The 18,896-nt window shown below is 36.4% G+C and overlaps 1 protein-coding gene across 7 annotated transcripts in view; it reads left to right on the plus strand.

The window, feature by feature from the left end:
* Positions 1–18,896, plus strand: part of Lasp (LIM and SH3 domain protein Lasp) — a 280,500-nt gene that overhangs the window by 59,427 nt on the left and 202,177 nt on the right. For all 7 annotated transcript variants that reach the window (XM_090388896.1, XM_090388900.1, XM_090388895.1 and 4 more), the window contains exon 3: positions 17,574–17,658. In XM_090388896.1, coding sequence (XP_090245022.1) covers positions 17,574–17,658 — 85 coding nt within the window. The remainder of the gene's footprint in view (positions 1–17,573; positions 17,659–18,896) is intronic.

The raw sequence follows: 18,896 nt of genomic DNA on the forward strand, positions 1-18,896 counted from the left end.
AACTAGTGACAATAACGAGAGGAGGACAATGAAGGTATTAAACCTTCTAAGCACGAATTGTTGGCATTTGGTGAAAATGAAGTTAGAAAATTGTCAATTAGGTTACAGTTAAATGCAATTCGTGGATTTCGGGGGTACCTAATTGGAAAGATGGCTTCGGAAGAATTGAAGAATTTGATGGACGCTCTGAGTACAATACCAATTTCATCGAGTGAATGTGAACGAGGATTTTCACAAATGAATCTGATTGTCAGCCCAACCAGAGCTTCGTTGATGACAAAATCACTTTCTTCACTACTGTTTCTTAAAATTGTAGGCCCACCGCTGACCCGCTTCGATCCAGCAAAATGTGTGTATTCGTGGCTGCTTCGGAAAGGTCATTCAGCAATAGACACACAAAGAGGAAGAAAAGAAGTCGGCATAGGGTGTCGAATGAGAACTTAATAAAAATTTGGAATATTCTACAAAAGCTTTATTATAAAATTATTTTTACTTATAATAAGTAAAAATAAATATTTTTAGGGGTCATAGTTTAACGAAGGACCTTTAAAATGTCACTCGGTTGTATGCCTGTCCGTCCATCTGTCACAACATTGTATCTCTAAAACCACTCAACCTATTGACTAGAAATTTTGCATGGGTTTGCACATCAAGTGGGCCAACATAACGCCATATCGATGATCATTGTTGACAAAAATTTGTCTGAGAAATGGAGGGGGTTAAATGTGGGGCGATAAAAATGTTGTCGACAACCTATAGCTACACTGTTGGAAAGAGCTCAACGAGTATGTTTAAAATATTTTGAAAATTAAAAATGGTGGCATCAGACAGGAAAATGTAAGTAATTTTCCTGTATTTTCCCCCTCTATTTCTGTCGCTAATGGAGCTAAAAATTTAAAAATCACATTAACTATGCATTGGCGCCTCCATAGCCAGGTGGGAAGGAGCAGCAGTGCGTAGCACACTCTTCTTGATTAGACCGGGGTTTGAGCCCGTCACCAACAAATATGGAGGATGCAGAAAGGTCAGGGAATGACCACTGCACCGGAGCAATATGGCCTTAGTTGCTAATTATCCTAAAAACCAAACAACAACAACTATGCATCATTCGATGGTTATCAAGGGAAAACTATTCCGATTGAAATCTATCATTTATTTTTGTGTTAAAATTAGTTCAAAATCTTTTTTTTTTTTGTTGCACTTCAATTTATTGAACTTCAATAGCATGCTTTTTTTTACTAAGTAACTCTCCTTTTAGTGACAAAAAGGTTGCTAAATAGTTAGTTAATAATTCTATAAAGGTCATTTATAAATTTTGCGACAAGAAGTATTTTTTAACAATTTTCAAAGCTGGGGTTGTCCAGCAAGAAGGTATTCAGAGCCAGTGGTGGGGAGGTGCCTGTGCAGAGCCTTGGGTGAGAAGCGACTCACCTGCCAGTCGCTTCTCACCCAAGACTTTAATTGCTTCTGCAGGAAGAAGTCTGAGTCGCTTCTCCCACCTTTGGTATTCACAACAACCGGAAAGACTCAAATAGACAATGTTTTCGTTATTTCCTAAGTTTTAGGCCAAGCTGTGGTACTAGAAACTTTTCAGTTACCATAAAGCTCTATTTGAGATACTACACTAATGACAGTTTGTGTCATCCTGAGTTCCTGGCACTTGGTAGTTGACAGATTTATTTCCTTATTTTATTCACATTTTACTTATTTTTCTATATATACTTGAGTAATAAATTTATACTTAATAAACTGTGTTAATATACTAAATTTGTTGTTCTTATTCCAAAAACATTACTACGAAAGTAACTACCAGGAAAAAAAAAATTGAGTACTTTTCATATCCTTTTAATTATCAATTTTTTCTGATAGCAAAGAATGAGTACCGGCACCTATTTTTTTTTACAAAAAAAAGCACTGGTCATAGCCATTTCCACCACTGGTCCACGAAGGTCCCAGCAAATAATAATAATAAAGCTTTGAAGACAAGCCATGGCCATTTATTCACTGTCAGCTTCTTGTGATAGCTTGTACTTGGAACTCTAACTTAATTTTGTTATGGCTCTCTAGGAATTCTTGAATACACAGGCAGTTCCTGCTTTAAGAGTTCCTGGATTTGAGGGTTCCCCCCCCCATCAATAAAATCAAGTAACAACAAAATCAAAAATATGAACATTAATTGCAAAAAATGAATGTTAAACATTCATAAATACTGCATTTCAAACCATGCTCGTAGCTGTAGGATACAGCGTATCCCTGCTTTACAATATTAATCTGTTCCAGAGACACCATTGTATCTTGAAAATATCCTAATATGTAACCCAATAACACATTGCTTTTTGGTAATTTGTTCCACGACCTTAGAAGTTGAAATTTTTGTTATATAACTCTCTGAAAGGTTGTTTTTATAGTGTAAATTGTATTAGTTACCAATTCAAATCATTAAAATGCATTACACTTTCACCGTTATCATTTGTTCCATTATAAGAATCAATTTTGAACGGCTTTGTGATATTTTTCTAAAGCACATTTCTGGAAGTCACGACCATAAAACAAAAACAATTTGCACTTTCCGGTTTATTGGGCTTTTCTGTTAGTGCAAGCAGTTATAAATGGGTAGTAAACTCTATGTAATTGCATATGTAAAAATACTGATAGTTGGATTTGTGTGGTGTTTTACATTATTATGGTGAAATGTGTTTCCCCTTTACACCCTTAATCTTCAATCCTATAAAAAAAAAACCAAATAAATTTCCAGAATCTCTCTTCATTCCTTTTTTTTTTTAAGCTTCATAAACATGTTACTCCATGCAAATCGTGTTAGTTGCAATTTGTGCATTCAGTTAAAATATGCTTATGCATGCTATTGAAATTTATAAAGAAAAGAGATTATCTTGGAAACAAACGCCTCTTGAAGCATTTTTCAAGAAGACTCCTTGTGCAACAAACAGAGTGCTGAGCCAATAATGAGTGATCAAAGAGTGTGCATTTAGTCGATGATGATGAAGAATAACCCTTCTTTAACATTTGTAAGTCATAAATAATTTGTTTATTATTATAATTTGCTTGTTTTACAGGCTGTTTTCATTTCTTTGGATAAATTAATTATTGTTTAAACAAACTAATTAGCTAACTAACTTTATTGTTGAGAACATAACACCTATTTTTAACATTATGTATATGGAAAATTCCCACTTTGAGTTTTTGCTTTACGAGCTTGCGCTAGTAACTAATTAACTCGTAAAGTTGGGAACCACTTGTAGTGTTAATCAGTCAGAACATAAAAGAAAGCTTTGTTTTCTTCACTAGTTCATAATCCCCTTAAATTCCTCTTAAACTTTTGCTTTGTGCATTTGTTTTATTATTTTTGTAAATTTATTTGTAATGGTAAATTGTCCCATATACATAAACACTTAATATTGTTCTGGCTTAGGCATTTGTATGGAAAAATTTCCAGGAGCAGCATTTAATGTGCATTAAATATAGTATATGCACAGTGGTGTTTTTTTTTTTTTTTTCAGAACATTGTGTGTAGTTAACTTTGTCGCATATCAGTTGAAAAAAAAAATTGTTGGTTTCGGAGATAAATTTTGGAAAATTAAGGCAGTTGACATTTTTTTAAATGCATTATTGCTACATAAAAAAATATATATATATATATATATATATATAATTTTATAAGGTGTTCAAAAGGCAGTATTAATAAAACTTTAAGACAAATCTAAGAAAGATTCAGTAACCCTCCATAATCCAGTCAGTTCTCTGAACAGAAACACATCTCAGTTCCCTATAAATAAATAACTCAACCAGAAAATTGATAGAAGAGATAAGAAATTTAACATTAAGATCTCAAGCTTGGTAAACCTCAGGAATACCTTTTTTTTGGCATCATGAGCAAACTTTCTGTTTACCAGCTACTATGTCAGTGCAACTAGTTCTACATTGTGTGTAAGGTAAAAACCACATTTAGAAACATAAAATGGACATGTAGTTCTGTAGCATTGCTAAATTGGACACTCCAGCCTACTGCATTACCAAGAGGATCACACTACTTGAAATCCTTTTAAGTCTTCTATCCTATATAAAATTATCATGCAAGTTTTTGTGACAAAGCTGTTCTGAATAACTTCACTGTTGGCAAAGGCATAAATTCTGATAAGGACTGGATCAATATTTTTATAAATTTGGTGACTTGAAAGTAAGTTTTTGCATGTCTGTTCTGTTGCCATCCAATGAGAAAAACTTGAATTGAAAAATTTTAAATTGTGTTAAAATTGTGTATACTCAATCATTTTAAAATTTAAGTATAAGCATCAAAATTAAGTATCCTCAATCCATTTAAATCCTTAAATACTTCAGCTCCTTAAAAGTGCCTATTTTCCAGAACTGAAAATTTTCTGCAACTTGCGGAACTGGTCATTTGTGGTAAGAATACCCATGTTGACTGTTCTATGCACCCTTTCCAAGAAATGCATATCTTTCTTAAAATGAAGCTTCGAGATGTGGCCTAATCATTGCCTTATGCAAGGGGATAATCACCTCTTTGTCCCTGCTGGCAGAGTTCCTATACTTCAACGACAGAACCCACATAATGTTCTAATCTGTCTGCACTGCTCAGAGAACTTATTATCAGACTGTGCAGTTACCCCAAGTCTTGTTTTCCACTGCGCCACGTTGAGTGTGGTATCACCTAATTAGTATGTTACTGCTGTATGCAGTACCATGCATTTACCAGTGTTAAACCTGGATTGCAACTTTTCAACCCATGTGCCTAATTTTTTTAGGTCTTGCTGCAGATTAGTATGCCTTGATTCCTTTCATTTGCCATCCACCCACCCTTTGTATCATCTGCAAACTTAGTAAACTTGATATGCTTTCATCAATATCATTAGTAAATATTGTAAACAGTAAGGGCCCCAGCAGTAAACCCTGAGGAATCCACAAATAACATTAGTCTAAGAAGAGCAGTGTTCATTTTTAACTACCCTCTGTCTTCTGCCACTCGACCATCCCTTTATCCATAATGGTAACTTGTCTCTAATGACACACTGCTCCAATTTGTACAGCAGTCTTGTGTTGAACACTGTCAACAGCTTTACTGAAATCTGAATATGTGATGCCAAAATTCTTATTTTCCTCCAGTTCCTTCATTATTGTATCATAGTAGCTAATCAGATTGGTCAGGCAGGATCCCATGTTAACAGACCCATCCTGTAATTTCCATATAATTCCATTCCTGTTAAGATGATCCTGCAATACTTCTTGACTCTAATTTCTTTGGAACAGAAGTCGAGCTTACAGGTCAATAACTGATCACATCACTGTTTGATCTCCTTTGTGAATGGGAGACATGTTTGTACAGCTCCAGTCTGTAGGCATCTCCCCTGAATTCAAAGATGTATTCATAGTTATGACCTAAAATTTGCTTATAGTTTCTTTTTAATTTAACTTATTAGCCCCAGGTGCCTTATTTACTTTAAGCTTCAACAATATATCTTTCACTTTCTTCTCAGTTATAACAATCATTTGCTTCAGAGTTCCTTTTGTATGCCTTTGTTGATATCGTTAATATTGTAAACAGTGAGAAGACAGCACCAAACCCTGAGGGGACTCCACTAATACCAGTATTTTGTTTATCACCCATTTGTATGCCACCCATTTTGTTTACTTCTGGTATTCAGAATCTCTAAAACTTCATGAGAAAATGTAGATGCAGAATATTTAATTTGTGTCATTTATATCTGGTGGGCCAGTTTAGTTCATCCCTTTCCTTCTAGCATTAACATAATCAAAGAATTCTTTGCATTTTTAGCCAAGGACTTCTCCTAATCTGCCTTAGCTTGCTTTTAACCACCTTTGGCTTGATTGCAGATTAGTTTGTATTTACTGTAGGATTCCATGTATTTATAATTTGTACTTATTCTATGCAATTTTCTTCTTTGCCACTAGTCTCATGAAAACTAGTCACTAGTTTTCAGGTGTTGCAATTTGCAGAACAGAATCTTATATACATGACTATCCTAGACTTAAATATAGGATTCATAACATATGTCTTCTCAGCATATAAAATGAATGACCCACTTATCCCATGCTTTATAGAGTACAAAAAGACATTTGATAGTGCCTTTGACTATAAAGCTAATGACTGGAAACTCCAGGGATATCAGAATCATAGAAGATGTCTACTGGAATTAGAACAGAAAACCATAATTATAATGGGAAATGTGGAAACAGGCTGGATTGAAGTTAGGAGAGGTGTGCGACAAGGTTGCATCCTATTACTATTTTTATTAAACTTATACAGGGTGTCTCAAAAATATTGGTACAAACGTTTAGGGGAGGTAGGTAACATCTAAAGGAATAGGAACCCATAACCGGAAACGTCACCGTAAGTCGGTACACGGCGCTGTTCATCAATTCGCGAGAGGGAAAATTTCTGGTTTACTCATTCAAGCAGTGGTCGCCGCATGAAGAGCATGCATTGATATACGAACTGTGAGCTGGTAGACATGCACCTAGTGTATGGATTAGCAGAGGGCAATGGAAGAGCTGCTCAATGAATTTATGGAGAATGCTTCCCAGACAGGCATGTACCGGACCACCCTTTGTTTGTTTACGCACAAATTTGCATCAAAATTTGTGTGATTATGGGTCGTTTAGAGGTAACAGGAGTAGTGCGGGCAGACCACATTTGACGCGAACTCCCGCCATGGAAGAAAGTGTGTTGAATGCCGTCCAGAATAATCCTACCAACACACGTGCCGTTGCCTCTGCCTTAGGAGTGTCTCGTTTAAGTGTACAGCTTGTCTGGCATGACAATTCCTTACACCCCTTTCATCTCCAAAGGGTTCAGTTACTGCTCCCCCAAGATCAGCCTGCACGTGTGGCTTCTGCGCAGTGGTTTCTCCAAGAAAGTGTTCAAGACTTGAATTTTCCAGCCCATGTTTTGGTCACGGATTAGGCTTATTTCACTCGGGAAGGCTTATTCAATCAGCACAATGCTCGTGTGCGGGCTCACGACAACCCACACGGTGTGTGTCCCCATGCGGCACAACATCGCTTCGCAATAAATGTGTGGGCAGGTATGGTCGGTGACTGCTTAGTCAGCCCATACCTGTTACCGTCCCGCATGAACTCCGCTAAATATTGGATTTCTTGAACAAGTTCTACCAGGGTTACTTGACGATGTTTCAGCAAATGTGAGACGCAACATTTGGTTTAAACATAACGGGGCGCCTGCCCATTATGGAAGGTGTGTTCATGACCATTTGAAAAGGTGTTTTGGGCGTCGATGGATTGGCCGTGGTGGACCCATTGCCTGGCCCCCACACTCACCTGATTTATCCAGCCTTGATTTCTTTCTGTGGGGGGCCCCCTCAAATCTATCGTGTATGAATTGCCTGTGGAGACTGAAATGATCTCATGGCGAGACTCGTCTGCGCTGCTGCTACTGTCAAAGAAACTCCAGGTTTGTTCGACCGTGTCTGTCAATCCATGCTGCGTCGGTGTCAGGCCTGCATCGCGTCTCGTGGTGGAACCTTCAAGCATCTGTTGTAACATCATGAAATGCATCCATCTTGTACTCCATTGTTAATGTTATGTCAAATAAATGTTTGCCACTAATTACTCTCTTGTGTCATTTCTGCTTCTACTTTCCCGTGACGTTTCCGGTTATGGGTTCCTATGCAATTAACATTCCTTTAGATGTTACCTACCTTCCCTAAACATTTGTACCAATATTTTTGAGACACCCTGTATGCAGGAAAAAAAAAAAAAAAATACTGGAAACTGAATGAGATTGAAGGTGTCAAAATAAATGGAACAACAGTAAACCTCAGATATGCAGATGACAGTTACATGACCATCTTGCAAAGAGAACTGCAACTATTAATGAGCAGAATAAAATCTAAAAGTGAAGCAGGCCTTGCATTTAACAATAATAAGTCAATAAATAACTACTGGTTTAGAGGTCTGGAAGTCTCATTTTAGGAAGGATGTAGAGTTGCTGGAATGGATGCAGAAAAGGGCATAAGAGATTGGTGAGGGGAACAAAGGGATGCTCTTATCATGAAAGGCTTTAGTTCTGCAAATTGCAGTGTCTGGAGACCAGGCACCTGCTAGGTGATATGATTAAGGTGTTTAAGGCTTTGAAATGGATTGAGCAAACTCAATGCTGATGGCATTCTTCCACTTGCTTATGATATGCACATGATAGCACATAAATTCAAATGGAAGAATGGTTACATAATAGATGTAAGTTTGTCTTCAGCCAGCTGGTGGTTGATTGTTGGAACAAGCTTCCATCTGTTTTTGTGTAAATGAGTTTGAGTAAATTTAAAGAACTAGACAACCTATTGGAAGTGATGTGGGAATTTTTTTATTGATGCTGTATAAGCTTGCTTTCTTGCATCATATGCCATTACTAATAACATCATAACTGCATTAAATCATGGCAGGTATTTGGTAAACTTACCGGCTAAAAGGGTAACTAATGACAAGTTACCAGTTAAAAAGGTACAAATGAGTGAAAAGCACAAGCCTCGGGGCCTTGGAAACATTCTGAACATTTAACAAGAAATAAGTAATGAATAGTCTGTTTCAGTGGAATTTTCTAAGACAAATGTCGATTTTACATCTAAATATGATTTTATATGATTTTACATCTAAATATGCCATCCACAGGATTTGCCAGAATTGTGTTAGTTTAATATCTTTAGGAAGATATTATCTTCCTAAAGATATTAAAAAAGATATTGAGTATTACAGCTCTGATTCATACTATCTTCCTAAAGATGTTTGTGTTCTATAATATCTTTATAGAACACATAACACCATCCAGTGTGGTGTAGCAGTTTAACAAATTCAGATGTCCCAGCAAAACAAATTTTACTGATCTCTTCCCTTGAGGCAGCAGCAGCAGTCCAAACAGTCATTAATATCCATATTACAGTATGCTCCTTGTATAACCCCAAATTATCATATTCAAAAAAAATGAGCTATATAATCCCGTAGCTTAACTACCCACACCTTTCTGCATTCTGGAGGATTTAAGTAGACGCCATACACTGTCGGGGATAATAATCACATTGATCAAAGAGAGAAAACGAATTGCACAATTTTTAGACAATAACAGCTTTGTCCACATTGAAGGATCACTTAGGTGTGCTCATCTTTCTTCCAGGAATTTACTATAGTAGATTTGACCATCTGTTTTCAATATATATCTATCCTACTTTAAAGTAGAAGATAATTAATGAGTGACTACACTGTGACCATTTTCCAGTAATAATTGCATTACTCAAAAAGACCCTTATTCACACAAGTAGAAGTCCTCAGTGGCATACTGAGAAAGCGGATTGGCAAACCTATTTTGAATGTGGGTCAAGTGTCACTAAAATATTAGTGACACTTGACCCACAAATAATTCAGAAAAATTCAATTGATGGAGCTGTTGAGCGTGTCACAAAAAAAATATTGTGTGCATCTGAAAAAGTCATTCCAAAATACTCCTCAAAACTGCCTGTAAGTTTGGAGTGCTAAGTGTCATGCAATTAATAATAAATAAATAATAAAATAAAGCTTGGAATAACTTTTATTGTAGTCCAACTATAACAGAATCTTATTCAATATAAATGTACTAAAGCAAAAACAAGGTATGTTAGATGCTGCAGTAAAAAGGCCACTTGGATCTGTTTCACTTCAATAAAGTAACTCCTACATTTTGTAACTTGTAGTGTAGTACATTGTAGTAGTGATTGTAGTGTTTTACTTGATATAAGTAGCTTGAAGGTTCTAATCATGTAAGTTGGTATTTTTTTTTTTTTATTTTCTTAAATGAAACTGGAAAGGTGCAGTTAAAAACTTAATACGTAACATAATCTTGTAATAGCAAATGTTATTATACTCTTACTTTGTATCATAATTTTAAATTAAATTTATGCTACAATCATAACTCAAATAAGAGCAGCAAAGCAAAAAAGCTCAAAGTAGCAGTAATACTTTAGTCTGAGGGTAATTGTTGATGGCAGTTCTTTAAATTAGAGCTATATTCATGGTGCTACTTGTGGCCTTTTTGCACACTTATCTGTAGTGTGTCCAGACGCAGTTGGAGGGAGTTCACGAACATAGTCTTGGGTCATGACTTGGCCCGGGGGATGTTTTTGTGTATTTTTGTAGTGGACAGTGTTAGAATGTTAGGCACCAGGTCAGGGTTTTGATGGGATTATATAAGGGCTTGAGGAACAGGGTGGATTCCTTTTAAAGAAATTAAATGGAAAGAGGGATCCTTCAAATGCTCAGCCACCCAGCACAGTACTGGAGATTACGCCTGGGCAGCCCAGGATACAGTGAGATCCTTTGCAAAATATATTGTAAAAAGGATAGGTTCAATAGGACTGGGATTCATCTGATGTTGTGTAATGCACATTAGTATTAATGATGTCAAGAGTAGGGGATCTAAGGATTTACTCAACAAGTACAAGGCAGTGTTGAGAAAAGTTGCAAGTTAAGATTGAAAGGGTCCAATTGTGTCCAGACGCAGTTGGAGGGAGTTCACGAACATAGCCTTGTTGATCAATTCGGTCCTGGAGAGACTTGTGTAAGGCCCATAGGATAGAGGTTTCTCAGTGCGGTCTGTGCTTGTTAACAGGGATTCAATAAATAGGATGGGTGCAAGAATACAGTGGACCCTTGCTTTACAATGGGTTCAGTATATGATCAAATCACTTTATGATGGACTCTCCATAATAAAATACCTTTCACTCTATGATATGTAGTAAGTGCGGGATATTTTCATCACGTTTGCAAATTGAATTTTAATTCTATTTTAATTAATTCTATTAAATGAAGCTTAAAAAATAGGAATTAAGATAAGATTCTGAAAATTTATTTTTGTTTTTTTTATGATTTCAGTGAAGGGGAAACACATTTCTCCATAATACTGTAAGGTAAAAACCCACAGAATTCCAGCTATCGGTATTATCACAAATGCAATAAGATAATTTACTACCCATTTATAATAGTTTGCGCTAACAGAAAAGCCCAATAAATTGGAAAGTGCAAATTGTTTTTGTTTTATGGTCACTAGTTCCAGAAACATGCTTTAGAAAAATATCACAAATGCGTTCAAAATTCATTCTTATAACAAAACATAGCGATAAACGGTGAAAGTCTAGTGCAGTTTAATGATTTGAGCAGCTGATTCTACTAACCAGTGATCACTGGTGCCTACTTATTTCGCTCTACAATGGCTTAAGATTGTCTCCAACCAGACCATGTAGCCCTTTTTCTCAGCCAGTAGCACATTTGTAAACATGTTGGCACATGTTTTGTTTTTGTATCCTTTAGTTCAAGTGATTTTTTTTTTTTTTTTTTGTGCTTACTTTCCACAAATTTATTGTATTGAATTCTTGAATGTACAGCATGCATAATATGGCCCCTAAAGAGTGCAGTAAGAAGAAAATTTCAATTAAAATTAAACAAGAAATAGTGAAAAAACATGATGTGATGGTGCTAAAATTAGTTCATTGATGTGTGAATGTTGTTTTTCAGTCCACTTCTACCTTAGTGAAACAAAAAGAAAACCTTAAAAAAGTTAAGTGATGAATCTAACACAGTCCAAAAAGGCAGAGAACTGATTGTAGAAATGGAAAGGCTTTTGTTGCTGTGAATAAAAAACAAAAAAACAAATGAAGGCTGATACAGTTCCTGGAATACATTTGTGAATGTGGAAAGCAGATTTTTGATGACTTAAAGACTAAAACACCTTCAGCTAGTGATACGCGATATGGGGACTTTAAAGCCAGCAAAGGTTGGTTCAACTGTTTTAGAAAAAGGTTCGATATTAAAAGTATCATAAGGCATGGAGAGGCTTGCAGTGCTGATCAGGAAGCAGCTGAAAACTTTAAGGTGGAGTTTCAAGAGCTCGTTGAGAAGGAGGGTTACCTTCCTCAACAAGTCTTTAATACCGACAAAACGGGCCTCTTTTGGAAAAGAATGCCTAGGCGAACATACATCACAAAAGAAGAGGCCTCGTCATAAGCCTATGAAGGATAGGCTTACTCTGCTGTTAGGGTCCAATGCCTGTGATGATTTTAAACTTAAGCCAATGTTGGTTTACCACTCAGAAACTCCCAAAGTGTTTAAACAGCAAAAGGTCATCAAAAGCAGGTTGGGTGTCTTTTGGCAATATAACGAGAAGGCTTGGGTGACAAGATACCTTTTCATTGAACGGGTATTTGAAGTGTTTTGTCCTTCAGTCAAAGGTTACTTAGAAAAAAAAACAAACTTCCTTTAAAGGCACTGTTAATTTTGGATAATGCTCCACGTCATGATACCCAACTTGTCCGATTTCTGGAGGAGCAATTTAACTTCATTACTGTCAAATTTCTCCCACCCAATACCACCTCTCTGCTTCAGCCGATGGATCAGCAAGTGATTGCCAACTTTAAAAAAATTTACACAAAGAAGATGCTTGCTTGCTTGTGAAGTGCTTTGAAGAGACTTCAGGAGACAGAGCCATCACCTTAAAGGAATTCTGGAAGACCAGGTTTTAACATCTTAGACTGTGTACAAATGATTGTCAGTTCTTGGAATGTAGTTTCAGCTCGGTGCCTCAATGCAGCCTGGAAGAAATTATGGCCTTCAGTCATCCATGATTTTGAAGGATTTGAAGCTGAAGGTGTTCTAGAGTAGGAAATTATCACTCTTGGTGAGTCCTAGGCTCTAGAGATTGATTCGGTGGGTGTGGAGGAGTTAATTGCAGACCACGGAAGGGAGTTGACAACAGAGGAACTCAAGGAATTAGAGCAGACGGGGACGAGCATGACAGTGGAGATGAGGAACATGAGGATGACTGTGTAGCAACAACTCAAGAAATTAAGGACATGTTTGCTGCATGGGATATTGTGAAGAGGACAGTAAGAAAAAACCCAGATATTGAAACCACTGAATTGATGACCTGCAAATTTGAAGATCAGGTGTTAAGTTATTTCAAGAATCTTCAGAGGAAGTGCCAAAAGCAAACCACTTTGGACAGTTTTTATACCATAAGTAGCAAGAGGCAGCGATTGGAAAGAACACCTGATCCTGAAGATTGTCCTGATATCTTGATGGAAAAAGATTCTCTTCCAGCTCCATCACCACACCACCATTGATACAGCTTTTCCATGCAAGTTAAATGAAAATTACGATTTTTGTTTTTTTAATGTTTATAATTATCATTTTAAAGAACATTTTGTGGGGGGGGGGGGGATAAGTAAAAATGTGTGGCACCATCAGCATTTTTTATCTTTTTTCTCTCTTTTTTTAATTTGTATCATGCTCTACTGTTTATTCTGGTGTATAAGACGCACCACAATTTGAGGGTGAGTTATTTTTAGATAAAAGGTGCATGTTATACACTGGAAAATACGGTATTCAGTATTCTATATAAAACATACTATTTCTGTTATAAAAATCACCTTTTACAGAGATAAATAGCTTAGTTATATAGCGAAAATTTCAGCTTTTGAGGACTTGGAACAAATTATCAAAAAACAGTGTGTTATTGGGTTCACATTATGATATTTTCACGATACGATGGTGTCTCTGGAACGAATTAATATCGTAAAGCCTGGGGTCCACTGTATTTGCTGATTCTGTGAAAACAGTGTGAGATGTTAGAGAACAGGCCTTGAGCATTGGGATCCATATCGTTATATTTCTTGTAAGAACTGACAAAATGATCAAATTAAACTTTATTATAGATGAAATTAAATAGAATAACAATGAGTGTGAGGTGTTGAAAAATCGCTAGCTAGGGGGTGGAATACAGTAGCTATAGGCATTGGTGTATGTGATTCTTGCACTGCCTAAATTGAGGGGAAAAAAAAAAACCACGCTCCCATTTCACCCCTCCGTTCGTTCCAAGTACCTGTCCAGCTCAGCCTTAAATTTATTTAGGCTATCAACTTCCACAATAAAGGATGCAAGTCTGTTCCACCAACCACCTGCTGGCTAAAGGCAAACTTCCACACATCTATCCTACATCTGTCTTTCCTCAATTTGAATTTATGCCCTCTCAAATGATAATTCTGAGCAAGAGAAAGAATTCCATCAGCATTGAGAATGCTCAAACCAGCCAAGACTCCAGACACTAATTTGCAAAATTTAAGCCTTTCTTCATAAGAGCAACCCTTTGTTCCATTCACTAATCTTGTTGCCCTGCCCTTCTCTGTACTCGTTCCAACAGCTTTACATCCTTCTTAAAATGAGGCCTCCAGACTTGCATACAGTACCTTGAGTACTGTATACAGGTCTGGAGGCCTCATGGTAATGTGTCAGGGATTTCAAAGCCTGTGGGGGAGGGTTCTCATAGAACAAGCAAATATGTGAGCTGTCTTTGGGTTAGTTACTAAGAGTAAAAATAGTTGTATACTTGAGTGCACACTAATTTTAAAGTAGTACCTTTTAAAACAGATGCCTTAAAAGGTACTTATTGTTAAGGCATCAAATGCAGAAATTGTAGGAATATTGAAGATATGCTGTTATTCAGTAGATACCAGGTATTGCACTACTTTGAATCAAGTAATGCTTCTCTAGTAGAGGAGCATGAGGAAACCCTCACGACATTCAAAAGAGATAGTCCAAAGGTCAGTGTCTGGTGTACTTTATCATGTTAGGAAGTTTTAGGGACCTTTTTCTTTTCAGAAAAAAGTGACAGCGGTGACCTATCTGGACATGCTACAGCTGTATCTGTTACCCCAGTTGGAAAATCATCGGACAAATCTGGTGTTCCAGCAAGATGGTGCACCGCCACATTGGACTCTTATTGTCCAAGAATTTCTTGACATGCATTTTCCTGGGTTGCTGGGTTGGGTTTGGTGGACTGATTCAGTGGCCTCCGCACTCACCCGATCTTACGCCGCTTGATTTCTTCCTGTGGGGATACTTGAAGGACATTGTGTACAAGGCCCTGTGACCTCCCTCGATGAACTGAAGCTCAGAATTGTTGCTGCGATCGAAACAGTTGCACCACAAATGCTGTAGAACACTTGTAGGGAAATTGAGTATCACTTGGACATTTTATGTGCCACAAAAGGCATGCATGTTTAAGTTGTTTAGCATTCTGGAGTATTGATTCTATAGGTAATAAAACTTTTTGAGTTACACTTTCATATTCCGTAAGCAGTTTTATTTTGTTATTTCTGGTTAGAAAATTATAGGCCACAGAAACTCCGATAATAATTTAGAATCGCCCTGTACGTTAAAAATAAAACTTTCTAGGTAATGGAAAAATCGAAATAATGCACCTTGAATCCCCGAAGATGCCATTATTTTGAAAGTATACTGTGTAAGTATGGAGGCTACATGTTCAGTCTGGGACAGTTGGCAATGCATGGGCAAATGACTTAAATCAGGGACATCTGTTCACTTTAACTTAAGCCCTTGTCACACTTCTGGTGAATGCCGTTTCATTTACTTTCTTTTCAATTCAACTGGCAAAGAATGCACTCTCCAGTCAACACCTAGTTTCATATATGGATACTAGTTGGTTTATGTTTTGGTCTAGGTTTTGTTTCCAGGCAGCAGTGATTATGTAAATGACTTAAGCCCTTCCTGATGCATTTATTATTACACTGGTATGCAAATGTAAGGACTAACACTATTTCTAAAGGTTACAATCACAAAATCTTTACTTAAGGTACTCTTTACTGATGAGAGTAGATTCAGTCTCAGCAGTGATTCTGCACGTCAGCTAATCTGACGAAAGGTCGGCACACGGTATCACCCCACAAACATCACTGAAAGGGATCGATATGGTGGTCGAGGTGTTCTCCTCTGGGAAGGTGTTATCTTGGATAGATGCACACAACTCCAAATACTGGAAGGTGGTACTGTAACCGGTGCACGCTACTGTACTGAGGTAATCCTTCCCCATGTGTGTCTGTCCCGATGTGCCATTGACCCAGAGTTCGAGTTTATGGATGATAACGCCACACCCCATCGCACTGCAGCTGTTGATATGCTTTTGGAAAGTGAGGACATTGTTCGTATGGATTAGCCTGTCCGTTCCTATCGATATAAATCCCAACGAACACACATTACATGCTCTGGGGAGATGCCTAGCGGCACGTCCACACCCACCAGAAAATGTTCACCAGCTGAAGATGGTCCTGACGGAGGAATGGATGCATGTTACTGCAGGAACTTAACAACATTGTTCTAAGTATGGACAAGTGGTGCAAAGCCTGCATTGACATTAGGGGTGGCCATATCTCCTACTGAGGACCACCTCTTCTCTTTGTTCCATCTTTGGCAGTGATGCATCTGTATCATGGCAGCCAGTGCTATGTTGCCACTTTTGAATAAAGTCTCTCTGTACCGTTTTGTTTCTGTTGTAGTGTTGGTGTTGTTTCCTTCATTTCTGTACTTCACAGGGTTCCTTTGGTATGCTTTCCCATATCTAGGCCACTCCTATGAGAAGCTACAGGTGAAAACCTGACTGGTCCTTAAATTTTGCACACCAGTGTATTATTTATTTATTTTTTTATTATAGGTGTTTAATAGTGCTTATTATATAGTTTTTATTTAATGTTTTTCCTTTTTTTCTACTGATAAAGAAATTGAGACACGCTTTTAGAATACATAGTTCTTGGAGGATCGCTTTCTCCCACAAGTATGGTACTGGTTTGTTTTAACTGTGTGCCTATTCTCAAGATTTAAAAATTGCTTCTTTCATGCAGAGATAAGTATTGTAATTTTTGTTTTGTGAATAATTGCATGCATGTATCATGCTGTTAGTCATTTATCAAATATATTTAATCAGATACAAGCCCTTCTTGGTATAAGATCTATTCTAAAAGGTTGTATATTTTTAAGAGATGCGTAGAGATTTATTATTGGTATTGTTTCAATTTTTAGATGTTCTTCCAGTGCACGTCACTTTATTTAAGATTGTTAGTCAAAGCATTATTTAGCATTGAAGGAGTTTTTTTTTTTTTTTTTTTTTAAGTTGAGTTTTCCTCTTCACAAAGATCAAGAAAAAACAATTAACTCCTTATTTTTTCTTGTTGACAGTTTAGGCTAAAATCAAAGCTATTAAAAAGGGCATTTGAACTGCAGTCCAAGCACGGCTTGTATTTAGAAAATCATAGTATATGCTCTGGTGTCTACAAGGTCAATTTTTGTCATTATTTTAATTCTCCAATGAAAAAATTTTAAAGATATGCAAAATGTAAGCCAAACCACATTTCAAATCTTAAGTGTTTATACCGAATTTTGATTTAGTGGAATTATTTCAGTAAAGAAATTTATTTCTTTATTGTCCTGAGTTTTCTTACCCAGAGAAACTTTTTTTTCAAGAAAATTTATTTCTTGTATATCAGAAGTGTTAACAGAACAAATATTTACTTTAATTGGTTCATTGTAAATAAGTCATTCGAATTATAAAATAAAATGAATAATTGCAAAAGTTTGGAAGGAAGTGGTGGGAAGGCATGGTCAGAAATATATTTTAAGTCATATACAGTATTAAGTTTGTCTTAAATTATTTATTGATTTGCCTTTGTTCACATATTTCTAAAATGCTCTTTAAGGCACTGTCCTCAAGCAAAACATACTGCAGTTGCTGATACTCCAGAGATTAGGAGGCTGGCAGAAAATACAAGACTCCAAAGTAATGTATGTATATATTGAAAATTTAAATTTCAAGGATTTTTTATTTTATTATGAAAAATCCTTTTAATCCTCTTGATATTAGCTTCAATGATTATACATTCATTTGACTGAATTAAAAAATTGAAACATACTAAATTTTTTGTACTTGGATTTTTAGATATATAGTGTTTAGATTTCTTATTTTTGATATATAGCACAAAAATTAATTAAGTAGTATCTAGCTAAATTCAGTTTAAACCAAAACATTCTGCTTAACTTACTTTGTTCAATATGTAAATTTTATTAATTTACATATTGAACACTCTTCATTCTGAAACAAAAATTTGTTTCAGAATGAAGAATGTATCACAGTCAACTCTAACAAATAAGATTCCTTTTGCATCCTATTTTCGGTTCAATAGCTTCAATTTCATAAAAGTTCATTTTTAAAACAAGTTGAAAAGGAATGTGAATTTAAGTGAAAATTTCACTTGTTACCGATGCACTCAGTTAGATCCATATTAATTTTGAAAACTGAACCTTTAACAGATTGAACCCAAAAAAATTATAAATATGCAGTAGAAATCAGAATTCAAATGTTTTAATGGAATGCAAGTATGGATTCCATTGGCATCTTAATCTCTGGCTTGTTTTGTCAGGATTTGAATATACAACAGGTGAAATGTGGCTAGAATATCAGGCAGAGGTTTTTTTTTAATGTTCAGTATCTCATATTTAAGGTGATGCAATTCGACTGTATGAATTTCTTAATCATTTTGAAATTCTAAAACTACACCAAATGCCCTACTTGTCTGCTCAACATCAAGCAGTTGCCCTCACAATATTTTTAAATATTTTGAAGACTAAATGCTCAAGGCATATGTTATGGGTTGAAATTAACTATATGTTGGTGTAAATACACCATAGTGTACCCATAAGTTTAACTGCATAAAGTAAAAGTAAGTAAAGTGCAGCCATTATCAACCCACTGCAGGATGGAAGCCTCCTCAACAATTCATGCTGAGGGAAATGGACCATAATCTGCCATGCTGGTTCAGTGCAGTTTTGCAGATTGACCGTATTCAGCAGTCAGGGGCTTGAACCCCGGTCTACCCAAAGAGCGTGTGCTACTGCACTCGCTACGGAGGCCGTTTAACTACATAAGTAAAGGCATCATTTGATTTTATCTCATATTGTGGCTACCTTCACAATAAGATACCAGGTATTGCACTACTTTGAATAAACAACTCTTCTCTAATAGA

The sequence above is a fragment of the Mastigoproctus giganteus genome, chromosome 14, assembly GCF_048544385.1.
Source record: "Mastigoproctus giganteus isolate SK-2022 chromosome 14, ASM4854438v1, whole genome shotgun sequence".
Classification (NCBI taxonomy): Eukaryota; Metazoa; Arthropoda; class Arachnida; order Uropygi; family Thelyphonidae; genus Mastigoproctus; species Mastigoproctus giganteus.